General features: G+C 34.5%; 1 protein-coding gene across 1 annotated transcript in view; it reads right to left on the reverse strand.

Moving 5' to 3' along the window:
- Positions 1–374: 374 nt before the first annotated feature.
- Positions 375–14,346, reverse strand: part of LOC121062097 (guanine nucleotide-binding protein G(q) subunit alpha) — a 132,781-nt gene continuing 118,809 nt past the window's right edge. The window contains exons 6-7 of the mRNA XM_040541735.1: positions 8,758–8,911; positions 375–5,058 (exon numbers count right to left, since the gene is read on the reverse strand). Coding sequence (XP_040397669.1) covers positions 4,868–5,058; positions 8,758–8,911 — 345 coding nt within the window. The 3' untranslated portion in view covers positions 375–4,867. The remainder of the gene's footprint in view (positions 5,059–8,757; positions 8,912–14,346) is intronic.

The raw sequence follows: 14,346 nt of genomic DNA on the forward strand, positions 1-14,346 counted from the left end.
CTGAGGGCCAGTAATTGTACAATATGAGTTGTTTGCTTTGCTTTTTTTTTTTTTAATCTCAAACCACTATTTCTATCAAACAACAGACAGTACATGCATTTAAATGACACTTTAAGAACAGCAAATATGATCTTTATTTTTAAATACTGTAAATTTAAAAATGTATCTGACACCAACACCACCTCCCCTACCCTCCCTCCCCCCTCCCCCAGCCAAAAAAAAAAAAAAAAAAAGTCAAATAAGGATTTCCTACAGCATGGTAAATGAGGAATCCAGCAACAGACTTCAGCTTAGACTGTATTTTGAGAGAAAAAAAAAAAAACAAACAACAACGAACAAAACAAACAAACAAAAAAACCACCACAGCTTTACAGTAAGATTGATCTGGTTTACTTGATCTTGTATTTTTTTACACTGTCTTCAAAATCCCCTTTATTCCTTTTTTTCCCCTGCAGCATGGCTACTGTGAAAAAGCTCAAGTGAAACTTACAGTAAAATCACTTTAACTAGCTAAATAATGACTGGATTATTGATTACATGGAGATGTTTGTTTTGATTGATACAACTCAAAATGTTATGGGTAAATACAAGTCAAAAAAGAGGAAATATCGATAACTCTTCAAAACAAAACATGGTTTTGCAAGATCTCTACTGACCTAACAAATTAGGCAGGGACAGATGGCTTCAGTTGTTTAATGCATACTAAATTTTAGAATGTATGGTTTATGTCAAAACAGGTACTGTATTTACAGAAGTGTGAATTTCTAAATTACAGTAGTTGACTACCTACACCAGGCCATTTTAACTTCCTGTGTTATGATGGTTCTCCAAAACGCACTGACTTTAATGGTCTCCTAACTAGAGGTAGGTCATTTGTAGGCCTTGTTAATATGCTGTGCACACTTCATTAGTTTACTAAAGCAATAGTATGCAGGATAACCATGCACAGAGCTCCAACAACAGCAGCACATATAATAAATTATTTGGGTTATTTTTATTTTTTTCATGTGGGTTAACATGTCTTTGTTTTCTCCTAATACTTCATTCTTTTATGAAGAATGTGTAGCAAGGCAAGGGTTATTCGGTTGAGTAATCTGAAAGTCTTTTGCACCTTACAACCAAAGGCTGGGAGTCTAGCAACGTCTTTATATGCAGCCCTTTTCCCCCTATTTAAAGTTTTTGCAAATCATGCAGTCAATTCTGACTGATATCCAGCATAAAAAGTCTCCTCCATGTTCAAACTTAAAAAAGTGATTCACAATCATGTGGCAGTATGATTAAAAATTACAGTTCATACACCTTGACAATCAAAAGAGTCTGAATTATAAAAAGTAAACTGCCCTTATAGCTGCATCACCCTATATATGTAAGGACAGTGCCAGTTAATTTGTGAAAAAGGCAAGTTTAAGGTTTCTGTAAAACACATATTACAGCTTTCTTGTGCTAGCGAACATCTAGAATACACAGGTTCCCATGACGTTTTCCTTCCCTCCTCCCCCATTTATGACATTCAAAGAAATCACATAATTTTGGCAAAGTTAAAAGGGTTTCGGTCTTATTTTTGCCTTCAGCTTCATGTTAAGAGGCACAAACTTCTAGACTCAAGCACTATAAGGCATAGTAGAAACCACCAATTAAAACAACAGCAACGACAACAACACAACAACAACAACAACGGAATATATTGCAAGTGGGAACAGCTGTGTCATTTAAAAAGGAAATGTTTCTGTAAACTGTCACACTGCAATGCTGTGTTAGGTGATTCATGTAAAGCTTGCCTTGGCATGCTGTTTTTTTTTTTTTTTTCTTTTTTTTCAGAACATGCTCAAATGATCTAAACACTGCCACAGGTTCAACTTACCTAAAATATACCAGAAGTAGCCCAGTGGCACACACTCTTGAAAACTTTTGCAATCACAATATAACTATAAAGCATGAGTAAACTTTTGTTTTTATACAAAACTTAGAACCACATTTCCTTCTCCCACACCCAATATCCCATAACAAAAATCAAAACAAAACAAAAAGAAGCTCCGCCAAACCATACCTTTGTTAGACACCACTGGCTTTTTTCTTTTTTCTTTTTTTTCTGGCTACAGTTTTATTTATATCACTGACACCAGCATGGCCAATGTATTCCCAGGTCAAAAGAAGGGATATTATCAACAATAGAATTGTAAAATAAGAAGCTCTGTTGCATTTATAGCAAGACCAGGACGAATTTTGTAATGCCGTATATAAGACTAACTGTTCTGATCACCTATTTAAAATGTCAGTGTCATTTTTTATAACCTACATCTATCTGCTTTAGCTTTATTAATTAAAATGCTTTAACACCTTATAATTCTTAACAATAGTGACTTTTTGGTTGTTGTTGTTATATCTAAAGTTTATGGAATTTCTGAAATACTGTATAATTGATCTGATGTTCTTTTTTTTTTTTTTTTTTTTTTCAGGGAAACAGCATGTACCCACTATTACTTATGTGCAATGGCTTGAATCATCTCTAAATTCACTTTTCCAATAAAAGACTCTTAGAAAGGTAAAAGTAATCTAATGAAAATCTGCCAAAAATAAATTAAATTTGTATTTAAGAGCTTACGTTCCAATCCTATATATAACGGCTTAAGTTCTTCTAATAAAACTGATTTCTAAATCTGTATAAAGCCCTGACAAGCTTTAAGCAGTTTCAAATACGAATGGCCTCTGTCTGGGTGTCTCCAATTTACTTCTACTCAGGAATGTGCAAATGATTTTATACAGCACGATGCTAGTACCACTCTGTACTATAGTATTTTTTTTGTTTTGTAAATAAAAAACAACAACAAATCCCTAGTCAGAAATAAACTGACAAAATTTACATTCTTCTCTCTTAAAAAAGTAAATAAAATAACATTATTTAAAATGTGAATTAGCTATAAGACATACAATACAATTACATAGATACATATCAATACAGCACATTCAATTTGCCAAAAATTAATGATTACAAAGCCAATATGGATGCTGCCATATATATATATAGATGTATGTACAATGATTATAGCATTCATAATTGCACTATACCTACAACCAGTTTTAAATTACAAGGTGTTTTATAAGGGAGCAAAAAATAGCAACTGTTCTTATTATTTTTGTTTTGGAGTTGGGAGGGTTAAAGATGAAAAACGTCTCATTAGTATTTATTGTTAACTTTGGTAATCAACTAATAAGCCATTCTTTTTTCCACCTCCCATACGCTGCTAGAAGGCAGCAATTTCAGTGTTAAGTGCACTCTAGTGCTACTTGGCATTGCAGATATTCAATCTAATTATATGTCTGACCTCTGAGTCTTCTGTAGCTTGCTAGCAAACATGCACCTGGTCAAAAAACACCTTTCAACTTAAGCTGCAGAATAAAGGCTCATCAATGTGTGCTGCATTTTTGTTGTTAAAAAATTGCACGTTAAAATTTCAAGAATGATTTTCTCACTGTTTCATTTACATTAATAAATCTTTTCTAAAGAACATCAAGAGAGGCTATTTTGATGAAAGCCTATCGAGTGTCTGTGAATCAGTTAACAAGCAACCTTATCAGGAAAGGTTCCCTGTTGTGATCTCTCATCAATAATTTCTTGTTGTACAACTAAATGTGCCTTGATATTATTACAGAAACCAATCTCATGCCATACCTGACATAAAGAGAGATTTAAACTGTCTTTAAAATAGTAGACCATATGCATGTGCATGGTGCACCTTGTAGCGTATTCACTAACAATGTTGTTTTTGGCATTTGCAAATGGAACACTTTCCAAAAAAAGGAACAATGAGCTGAAACTGTTTGTTTGGCGGTTGACTCAATCAGGTCAGTTCCCAACCCATCAGTTTGGCATTTCAATCGGTATCTTATGTTTCAAGAGTATTGATTTTACAAAAAGCCAGATTTGGCAACATTAATTTTATACAATAAAAATAATTTTTCTACTGTGGAAAAAGAATTAAAAAGCTCTAACTTAAGAAAAAAACACACAACTGAAGAAAGAAAAAAGAAACAAAAACACTGTTTCAGGCTGTAGCCACTGGGGAAAATGTAGTGTCTATGACATTTCTGTTTGGCATTTGTGAATAAAAGAGAGAAAAAATGGCACATGGCAATTAAAAAGAGATTCTATCATATTCCATGTACATCCTAGGTTGTGTCTTAATTATTTCATTACTGTCTTCTGTGCATCTTTCCAAAATGTGAAAATGATTAAATTAGTATCCATACACAACTATAAATCTATTTTGAAATTCCAATATTGTAGTCCCAAAAGTGAAGACAGAACGAAAACACCCATGTCAAGAATTTAAAAATCACAGTATCAATACTTTTGATCCTTCAGAGAAAGTACATACTGTAAAATTAGAATGGACTGATGACTTAAATTCTGCTGATAGCATTTTCCTGACCAAATCACTCAACAGAAAATATTTTACCCAGGAATGTAACTGGGAAAAAAAGGCCATTGTACCTTTAAAAAGATAAGGAAGAAGGGGAAGGACGGAGAGAGAGAGGGTCAGGGAAACAGGAAATCAGCTTGATTTTGCTTCAATAGCAAAAATCTGCTATCCTTTGTAAGTGTATGACTGAGAATTTAAAACACATTGAGTCACAAGGTTTTGCCTAAAAAATGAGGAAATGTGCTGTGAATGTACTTCAGCATCTTTTGGTTTTCCTCCAAATAGTTTAAATAAAATCATAATATTAACTACAAACTCTGTGGACATTCACAGAGTCCAGGCCAACAATAAATTAGTATTATGCAAATTGTTTTCACAGATAATACAGTCCCTCTTGTGTATCTTCAATCACGCAAAGTTGGTTTTGGAGGGCCTTGTAGGCACAGTTAGACCAGGTTGTACTCCTTCAGGTTTAACTGAAGGATCGTGTCCTTGACAGCAGCAAAGACGAAGCGGATATTCTCTGTGTCTGTAGCGCATGTGAAGTGGGAGTAGATAATTTTGTCACTGTCTGGATTCAGGTCTACGAACATCTTCAGGATGAACTCTCGTGCTGCTTGTGCATCCCGCTGTGGTCCTTTTAATAAGGAAGAGAAAATTAGTTTTCTTACAGTCAATTCAATATTTGAACTTCTTCAACAGTGAACTATTTGGAGTAGAATATGGAAGAAAGACTCAGTCTGTGATCCTCACGTACGAGGAGAATGGAAACCTTTTACAAATAAATGCTATCATATACTGGCTACTTTCCTCTGTGAAGGAACTGTTAAAAATAAAGACAGAAGGGAATTCCAGAAGTTCATCGCATCAGAGCTATCACATCAGAGTTTTATTTTTCCTGTGGATCATCTTTCTTTCTTAAGATAACATTTAAAATGGAGTGATGAAACGGGTGGTTTATAACCACACAGAATTAATAAAAGAATGATGAAATCCCTAAAATAAATCCTTAAAAACTTTAACAGAATTGGCGAGTTTCAGTATACACCTGCTATTTTAAATTATACTTAAGTTCTTTTAGCACTGCAAAATTTATTTGTTGTATGACGATTTCAATAGGTAACACAATGAAGCTGTATCCTCAACTGGTATGACACTGTCATCAACAGAATCTCATTTATGTTAGAGATAATAAAATACACGTGCTCTCCAGCTGAAGCTGTTCAACAGCAAAAAGTTCATGTTCTAACAAGTCAACTGCTGTCTAAATTACAAGAACAAACCTATTTGATCTAAATTAAAGTTGTAATTCTGAGAAGGATGCAGACTCTATGCAACCAAACCCCATGTTTAGTTTTACACAGGACAGAAAGTAAAATAGTGACTTCCAGAGTAGCACAGTGAAGATTCATTTACATTCACAGCCCATAGAGCAGAGCAGGAGCAAGAATGACAGCTGTTGTTCTCCTGTGCTGCAATTCTATTCCACTATTCCAATGCAATTTTCATAGGGCATTACTCCCTTGCTCCCCTGTTTCTGGAATGCAGGTTTCTACAGAATATCTATGTTTCCTGTGCTGTCTCCTTCTCTTATTCTTCTCATTAGTCCCGGTCTCGTTACAAGGCAATATAAATACCTGTGTTCTGCTGTTACATATAACTCTGTCCTTCAGTACTTATGAAATCTTTAGGGAGTTACCAAGTACACATGTATTTTTCAGTAACTGGATAATAATTTTTTTTTTAATACTTCAAGCTTACAACTGCAAACGTTTCTAATGTGGGTAACTTCATAAAAATTAGGTAGCAAAAGCATGGAAGAGAAATCACATGCTCCCCAGTATCTATCAGCTGCAAATCCTTCTGAATATATGGATATATGCACATGAACATATATATACATAAATAAACATATACAGACCACCCATTTTCTAAAATTTAGGCATGTACACAGATTTGTAAGCTCTCTAAGACAGGGCGGAGGACTTTTCAACATTTTTGCAGCTTCTACACAAATTGGATTCTAGCTTGGTCACCTGGGCTCAAAAGAAACAGCAGCAACTGCTCACACTACAAATATAGCAAATTTATTAAGAAACTCTTAGACTTTCAAAGACAATGATTTCTTCAAAATAAACCATTTATAATTCTAATCAACTTTCTAGAATTTTGTTAATGCAGTTTTGCAGCAGCTAGACACTGTCTGTCTCTTAAGATCTTCCGAACTATTCAAAGCCTTTAATCATTTGCTAACCTGATGACACCTGTGCTGATGATATAATGTAATTTAAATTTTTTACTTTACTACAGTTCAAGCATGGAAAATTGAGGTTTAAAAAGAAAGATTACTGCCTCAGGACTTTAGAAAGAAACAGGATGTTAGATTTACACTGCTAAGTGGTTATGATCTAAATAACATGGAGACTTTGAAAGTTAATTGCCATATAAATCAGTAGTTTTCTTGTCTGCTACAGTCTCTCTGCATGACATACTCAAGACTATGAGTGTACAACACTATGCAAGAAGTAGTGCATCAATGTTTCTCATTCTTTGCTCCCAAGTATGTCCCTTTTTGTCTTTGTTTCCTCTCCCACCTCTTCATTCCTTCTGTAAGTCAAGCCTACTAGTACTAGTTGTAAAAGGATGACTTCATGTGATACACTGACACTTGAGCATGTCTCAGTCCTCATTTCAATGCTTCCAGTACTGTGCAACAAAACCGCTTAGAGTAATTTAAAACAGTTCAATTTGCCATCCTGGCTTGCAGTTCTCATCCCTATGCTACTTTCACCACTCTGCTGTTAAACGAGAAAACAGAAGGGAGAAGTGATCCAACTGAAAAATATCTAATTCTGATCACTTCCTCAAACTTGCCCACCACTCACATTCACAGTGTACTGGGACAGTGGAGGACACCACACTGTGACCTGCAAGCCTTTGACTGTAACTCCACTTTGCCACCAGAAGATATCAGATCAAACCATAACCTTGTCCAGCAAGATCTGCAGAATTAAGAGACAAAGACACTTCAAGACTTCCAGGTCTGCACTCCAACAGTTCCACCTGTATGAACAGCTCTTCATAAACCTTTTTTTCCATCACCCATAGCAAAAGGCAGGAGAAATAGGGTTTCTCTGAACTGAGTGGTTGAGTTTTGTCTGTGTTTTCTGGACACATATCTAACACAGATGTTATCTCCTTCTAAATGGTGATAACAGAATGGCCTGTAGTCTTCTCATATTCCAGGATGTCATCTAGGGAACTTGTGAATATGAAATAAACTTGCACCAATGAGAATCTTTTCTATTTAACTGCTAGTTCTCTTCTGCACTATGAAACTAAACTCACTTGAGAATAATGCAATCTGATCCTGCAGGCTGTTTGCTGTGAACAGATAACTTTCCCTGAAACAGGAAAACAAAGTTGTAAATTTTTCCTATTATTACTCTCCAATTTTTAACATGAGAGATAATCTTTTATTCAGCTTTCAAAACTGCTGTCCACTCCCTGGTGGGAAAAAAGAAATTTTTTTTTTTAAAAAAAAAAAAGAAGGGCGTTTAGTTTTCAGTCCTTTTATCATATGAATTTGATTTTCTTTGTTTTGAAGGCCTCCACTCACTTAACTTAGCTGTCTACCTCAAGAGAACTCTCTGAAAGTTTTATTTCTCTGTTTTATTATGATTTATTTATGATCTATGTATTTTTTTCTGAGAAAGCACATTAGAACTTCACATAAGTGATGTAAAATTATTATCAAAAAAAGTTTTTTTTAAAAAAGATACAATAAAAGGTTACAAAGAGTGATACTAGTTTCCAGTTTCTGGTAACTAGTGTTACCAGAGAGCTTGTAACACTGCTTTAAACAAAACCAGCTTTAAACAAAACCAAACTTCAAACAGAGAGTATGCCAGACAATAAATAAAAATGAGGAATACATTTTCACTTATTTTTATACTTTAGCTTCAGCTTTTATACTTCAGTTCCAATGCTCACTCCAATGTATGAGAACAAACAGAATTTTGTCCATTGGTAATGTGATAATACTTACCTGAACATTAACCATTTCCCATGAAACGTACTGCCATCCTACCCACAATTAATAACAATACAAAATTAAATCCAAGCAATCTAAAAAATCCCACAGGACTTCAATTGCATTTTAAAAAATTCCATGATTAAAAACTCTAAAGCATTTTTTTTCCTTTTTTTTTTTTTTTTTTTTTTTTTTTGTTAAAGAGCAAAATATCTCAATGGATCTATCTGTCTACCATTTGGACAAGACCATTACATTTTGTCAGTATAAACGCAGCATGAGCTCTGATGTTATTATACTTACCATCATACTCTGGAAAATAATCAACTAGGTGGGAGTACATAATTTTCTCCTCTAAGAGATCTTTTTTATTTAAGAACAGAATAACTGAAGAGTTCTGGAACCATGGATATGTGATAATTGTCCGAAAGAGCGCTTTGCTTTCTTCCATTCGATTCTGGAATAAAAAAGAGAGGAATTTAAGTGGTCAATAAAATAATAAAGCCAAAAACAGCAAACAATTTGAAATCAACTCGTGCAATCTCATTTTAGTTGGTAACAGACCCATTTTGCACCTTCATAACAAAATGGATGGTTTAAGTGATTCAGCTACAACTAACAAGTAAGCAGGTAATTAAATATGCAGGTATTTTCCTATTGCAGTCAACTCAGCAAGCATAAGTATTCTTAAAACACAGGCCATGAACGTGAATGCCAGAACAGATACAGATGTAAAGTCTGAATATGCATAGTTATGACCAGCTAACGAGCTTTTGGGTATTGAAATGCATGTGATTCATGGAAGGGACAAGTATACCAAAACAAGATATATTAACAAATTCAAGGTTTACAAACATTACTTATTTTACAAGACATTTCTGAACTCCAAATGCAGAGTATATTTAATTCATAGAAAGATCAGCTTTAATACACTTGCTAGTAATTAGTGCTGAGAACACTTCCTGTATGTCAAAGGCTTATAATAAAAACTTAATGCGAATTGGTAAATTTGTTTCTAACATCATTGGGTTAGCCTTTATTTTATTGCCTAACTGTTCCTTAACTGCACTTTTTGTTATAGCTGAAATGTAAGCAAAGCCTGCATTTCTATTTGTAATGATTTTCTGACATGGTAAAATTAATTATGATTTGATATAATTTTGAAAAGGTTAGGCTGACATCATGTGGCTGATGTCAGAGTCAGAACAAAGTGAGTTCAAAACCAGGAATTAACTTCCTCTTTTTTATTACTATTATTTAACGGAGCTGCCCTCTCAAAAGAACAGTTTCACCACCAACAGGAAGGCTGTGAATCCTGTAGATTCTGCTTTTGTTCAGCCAGGGAACAATCTGTCAGAAAATTCAGACAATTCATAAAATTTTACAGCATGCTGCAGTGATGGATGAAAATGGATAGTGAAATGTATAGACTGAATAGTTAACACAGAGGAGTGAAATCTTTGCTTTCTTCCAGTCAGGTCTTATGAGTCACACTGATTTCAACCGTGCCAGGATTTCATTCAGAGAGGAGAAAAACTGAAATATCAATGGAGCTGAGCATAAAACCTAAATCCTTCTATTAACTGTTAATCAGACTTCTCCATGTTCTGTATGGATTTCTTGGCTACACAAAAGCTTATAGAGAGGTAATGGGAACACCACAGGATCGATTTTCACTTTCATAGCCTTATGAAAAATATAAGGCAATGTAAACTTATAAACTACTGTTTCAATTCTATATATTTACCTGAACTCATCAGCACTTGTTATCTTCTAATGTGACATTCAGGTAGTGAAAAGGCTTCATCACTTGATTAGCAGTATTATTTCACAATAAATTTATCAGCTATTGAAAACTTCTCAGTAAGAAAAGCGCATAGAAAACACAAAGAAATTGCTCTTCTAGAGCAAGCATTCCCCCTCTCCAAAAGACAAACCTTCATAAGTGCTGCAGCATTTCAAACTGTAATTTTGATTTTTTTCCATATACATAATACAGAATTGCAAAGATAAAATAAATGAGCTTCGATAAACTTATGACACTTCTCCCAGGAGAGCTAAGAAAACTGTGTTTTGCATAAATGGTTATTAGACACAGAGCACATTTTCATTTTCTGTTTGAAAGGGATGCCAAACAAGATGAAATAGAAAAGGCATGCAGACTAAAACTACAATGATATCATGCCTAAAACAATTTCTGGCATCTAATGCAGCTACATTAACTCTGTAAGTGTTCTGTATCATGAAGATACCAGAGGACAGGCACAATAAACAACAAAATATTGTCTTCGTTGTAAAGATTATGCCTTTATTTATTTATTAAGTATGAATTCTTTATAATATGAATTCCACATACTCTTTTTTTTTTTTTTTTTTGCTATTACAAATTTATAAATATATCTAAAGTCCCTTTGGACTTGATTTGAGGCATCTTATTTAAACCTCTCCTTGATTTAGTAAAGATATCACCTGACAAACAGATCAGAGGTGAAGCAGGTTTCTATGATTTCAAAGAGAGTTCCATTAATTTAAAACCAATCCTGCCAAAGAAGGAGACTCCCTACTACGAAGGCAGTATAAAAGAGATGCCAAATAATAAAAATAATAAATGTAATGAATGTTTATATTAAAGGAAATAATTACAGCCTTGAGAAATCATTTACGGAAGTGGTCTGTAAGTGTAATCTAACAAAATGGAAAGAAGGCTGAACTGCTTTAGAAAAATACATAGTTCAGGATGGCAGTAACTGAAATCAGTGTAATAGTACCAGATTATCCCAGCCTCCTTCACTTCACTGTATTCATTAATACAATACAATTATTGTCTTCTACAGCTCTTGCTTATTTTAGCATTTTTAATGTCCATGGGGATCCTCTGAGTGAAAAGTGTCAGGAATATCTGACAGCATTGTAAACTACATAGCAGTTATTGCAGTGATGTTAAATTACATCGTAACTTAGACATCTAAAGATCAAACCAAGGATTTTTTTTTTTTCAAAAAATACATAAATGATGTCAACTCTGTTCTTTCCTGATGTTGCCGTTTCTTTCTTTTTTTTTTTTTTTACCTTTATTAACCATAGACCTACTAAAAATATTGTGTTTGAGAACTCAAAGGGACTCAGAAGAGGGGAAAAAAGCCAGTAACTTATGTCCTAAATTTATACTCACTTAAAAAAACAAACAAACAAACCCAACTAACTAACAAAACCACACTATTCTTTTTTCTGTCTTCTTGGTGCCACAAACTGAACTCACAGGATGGACATTATTATCAAGGTGTGATAAAACAAAGTACTTAAGTACTTAAACACTGTAAAGACCTAATGTGTCTTCTCTGAAGAAAAGACAGGCACTCATTTTATGTTGACCTTATGTCTTCTCTTGGTGTGTAGTTATAACGAATGAAAGTAAGGAGTCTAACTCTTCTGTTCCCTCCCAGTAACTCCCCTATTCAGGTGCGTTGTCTTCCCAAAACTGAGCCCTTTCTTAGAAACTAAATAAAAATGCTAAATGTTAAACTCTCCACACTTTTCAAAAACTGTCCCAACTGCCAGCGCTGTAAACTTGAAATTAATATTTATCATTACGAAAAATGATTGGCCTCTTCCTTCCAATCCAAATATTGAATTAAACCATTAGCAAACAGTTTCATAGTTTGTTTTAACAGAGGAGAGTCAGGAAGCTTCAAAGAAAGCAAATGGACAACAACAACAACAAAAAAACCACAGATTTAATATTATAGCTTAAATATTAATGGAAAGTGATGGACTTTCTAGGAAAATACTGTATTTGGAAATTAAGGATTGCTTTTGTTAAACATGCCACTAAACAACTCAGCATAGTTACAATCAATATCAAGTGCAGTCAATATTTGTGGTGGTAGCTGAACAATATCCAACACAAGCCCTGAAGGCAAAAATTATGAGAAGAATTAAGTTTTTACGTTATTAACATGTAAAGAACCATGGATTCAGCAAAGCCACTCCTTTGCTTGACATTAAGCACAAGATCATGATGCCACATGCTGTTAGGAAAGCATCTAAAGGAAAATACCATTATACGCTCTTCTACTTCTATCATATGCTCTTTCCCTTCTAAGAATCTATTCCTAAGAGGGAACCCCTGTGTTAAGAGACTAGGACACTTATATTTGGAGAAGAATTTTGCCTTTGTTTCACCAGAATCTACTCATCATAAAATTAGTAACAGCAATCTACAATTCCAGAATCAAATTTTTCATATAACAATACTACTGATCCTACTCAATACGTATTCAGAGTCCGGCTACATAGATGGCTTCAGAGTAATGTCTACATCTATAAACAGTGCAGGTAAGATGACAGAAGTTACCCCTATAATCTAGGAGAACACAAAGACCATGACTAAGTACATATACACTGGCAGGGATGTTGCTGGTTTGCTGATACCAGTAAGAACCATACAACACAAATGAGTAACAGACACATACTTAATACGTTTAAATGTGAAGAGCTGCAATTGCTCACAGTGACTCTCACACATCTTCTAACTGAAACACCTCTGAAATGGGAGCAGAGTATTAACCCTGAAATGTTGGCTGGAGAGCAAATTCAGAGCTCACCTACTGCAGCTTTTTATTTATGTAGGCTATTGGCAACACAGGAGCAGGTCAGTCATTGCTTTGTCTCAAGCACTCTTGAAAGCCTCTACAGATAGAGGCTTCACCACTTCTCTGCTTTCCTTTTCCCACTGATAGACATTCAAGGTAAAAGTGTTTCCTAATAAACAACCTGAACCTCCCAACCAACAATTTGTGTCCTTTGCTTTTTGCTATATTGTCTACCTAGAAGAGCTTGGCTCCATGGCACACTTGCAACTCTTCAAATATTTGCTGGCAAGTATTAGCCTCTTCACCAGACTAAATGTGTTAAGGTCACTCCCTCAGTCTTCATAGGACATGGGCCCTGGACCGTTCATAGCTTTCCCAACAGTTGATGTGATCATGAAATTGCATCTATAAATCCTTTGCAGTGATTCCACATAGAAATGGAAGGGAACTGTATTAAGAATGATGAACAGACATCTTGCTATTTTATCACTCAGATGTGTAGCCCATAGATGTTTTGCAGTAATTGAAAGATGGCCTAGAGATTTTTAAGGAGATTTTATCTGCTTGAGCAGATAAAGCAAGATAGGTCCTTAATATATCTTAACAGGCTAAACATTCTAACACGGGTTTACTATCTTATTTTAGAATGATTCAAGGATTAATCCCAAAATATTCATTTTTTGACTCATCAATCTCTGCTTAGCCTTCTGCAGTCTTTCATTCCTTTGTTTATTCAATGTCTAGGAGCAAAGTAACTTTTACAGACTTCATGGCAGATAACACTATTTTTGTTACACAAATCATTTCTCCAACAATACTGCTGATCATTCCTTAAAATTTCTCCCGATTTTCTGTTGCTAATAATAGCTTGTACCATTGCATGCTCAACATTTCCTTCATTAAACATATGCAACATTACTATCATACTATTTTAAATCAGTTTAACTAAAGAATGTTTGACAACACAAAACTGTTGAATTACTCACTGTATCTGAAAAACACTCATCATTAACAAAATATACTTTTTCTTACATAAGAAACAGTTTAATGATACAGTATTTTTACTTGAAATAGGGATGGGATTACGAGGAATATAGAAAAAGGCCAGCACTGAGGATCTGACCTTCTATTAGATGCACCCTGTAAAGGAAGCCCTGCCAAACCAAGCTGGACAGTACGAATTTTGAAAAGAGGGCAGAAGCAGTGGGAGGAAGGCAGTATTTAATAGTTTGATCAAACACTAGGTCTGACTTTATAAGCCTGCTCTACCTCACCAAGTGGCTTCCAGCAAAATAGTACT

Source organism: Cygnus olor, chromosome Z (assembly GCF_009769625.2).
Source record: "Cygnus olor isolate bCygOlo1 chromosome Z, bCygOlo1.pri.v2, whole genome shotgun sequence".
Taxonomy (NCBI): Eukaryota; Metazoa; Chordata; class Aves; order Anseriformes; family Anatidae; genus Cygnus; species Cygnus olor.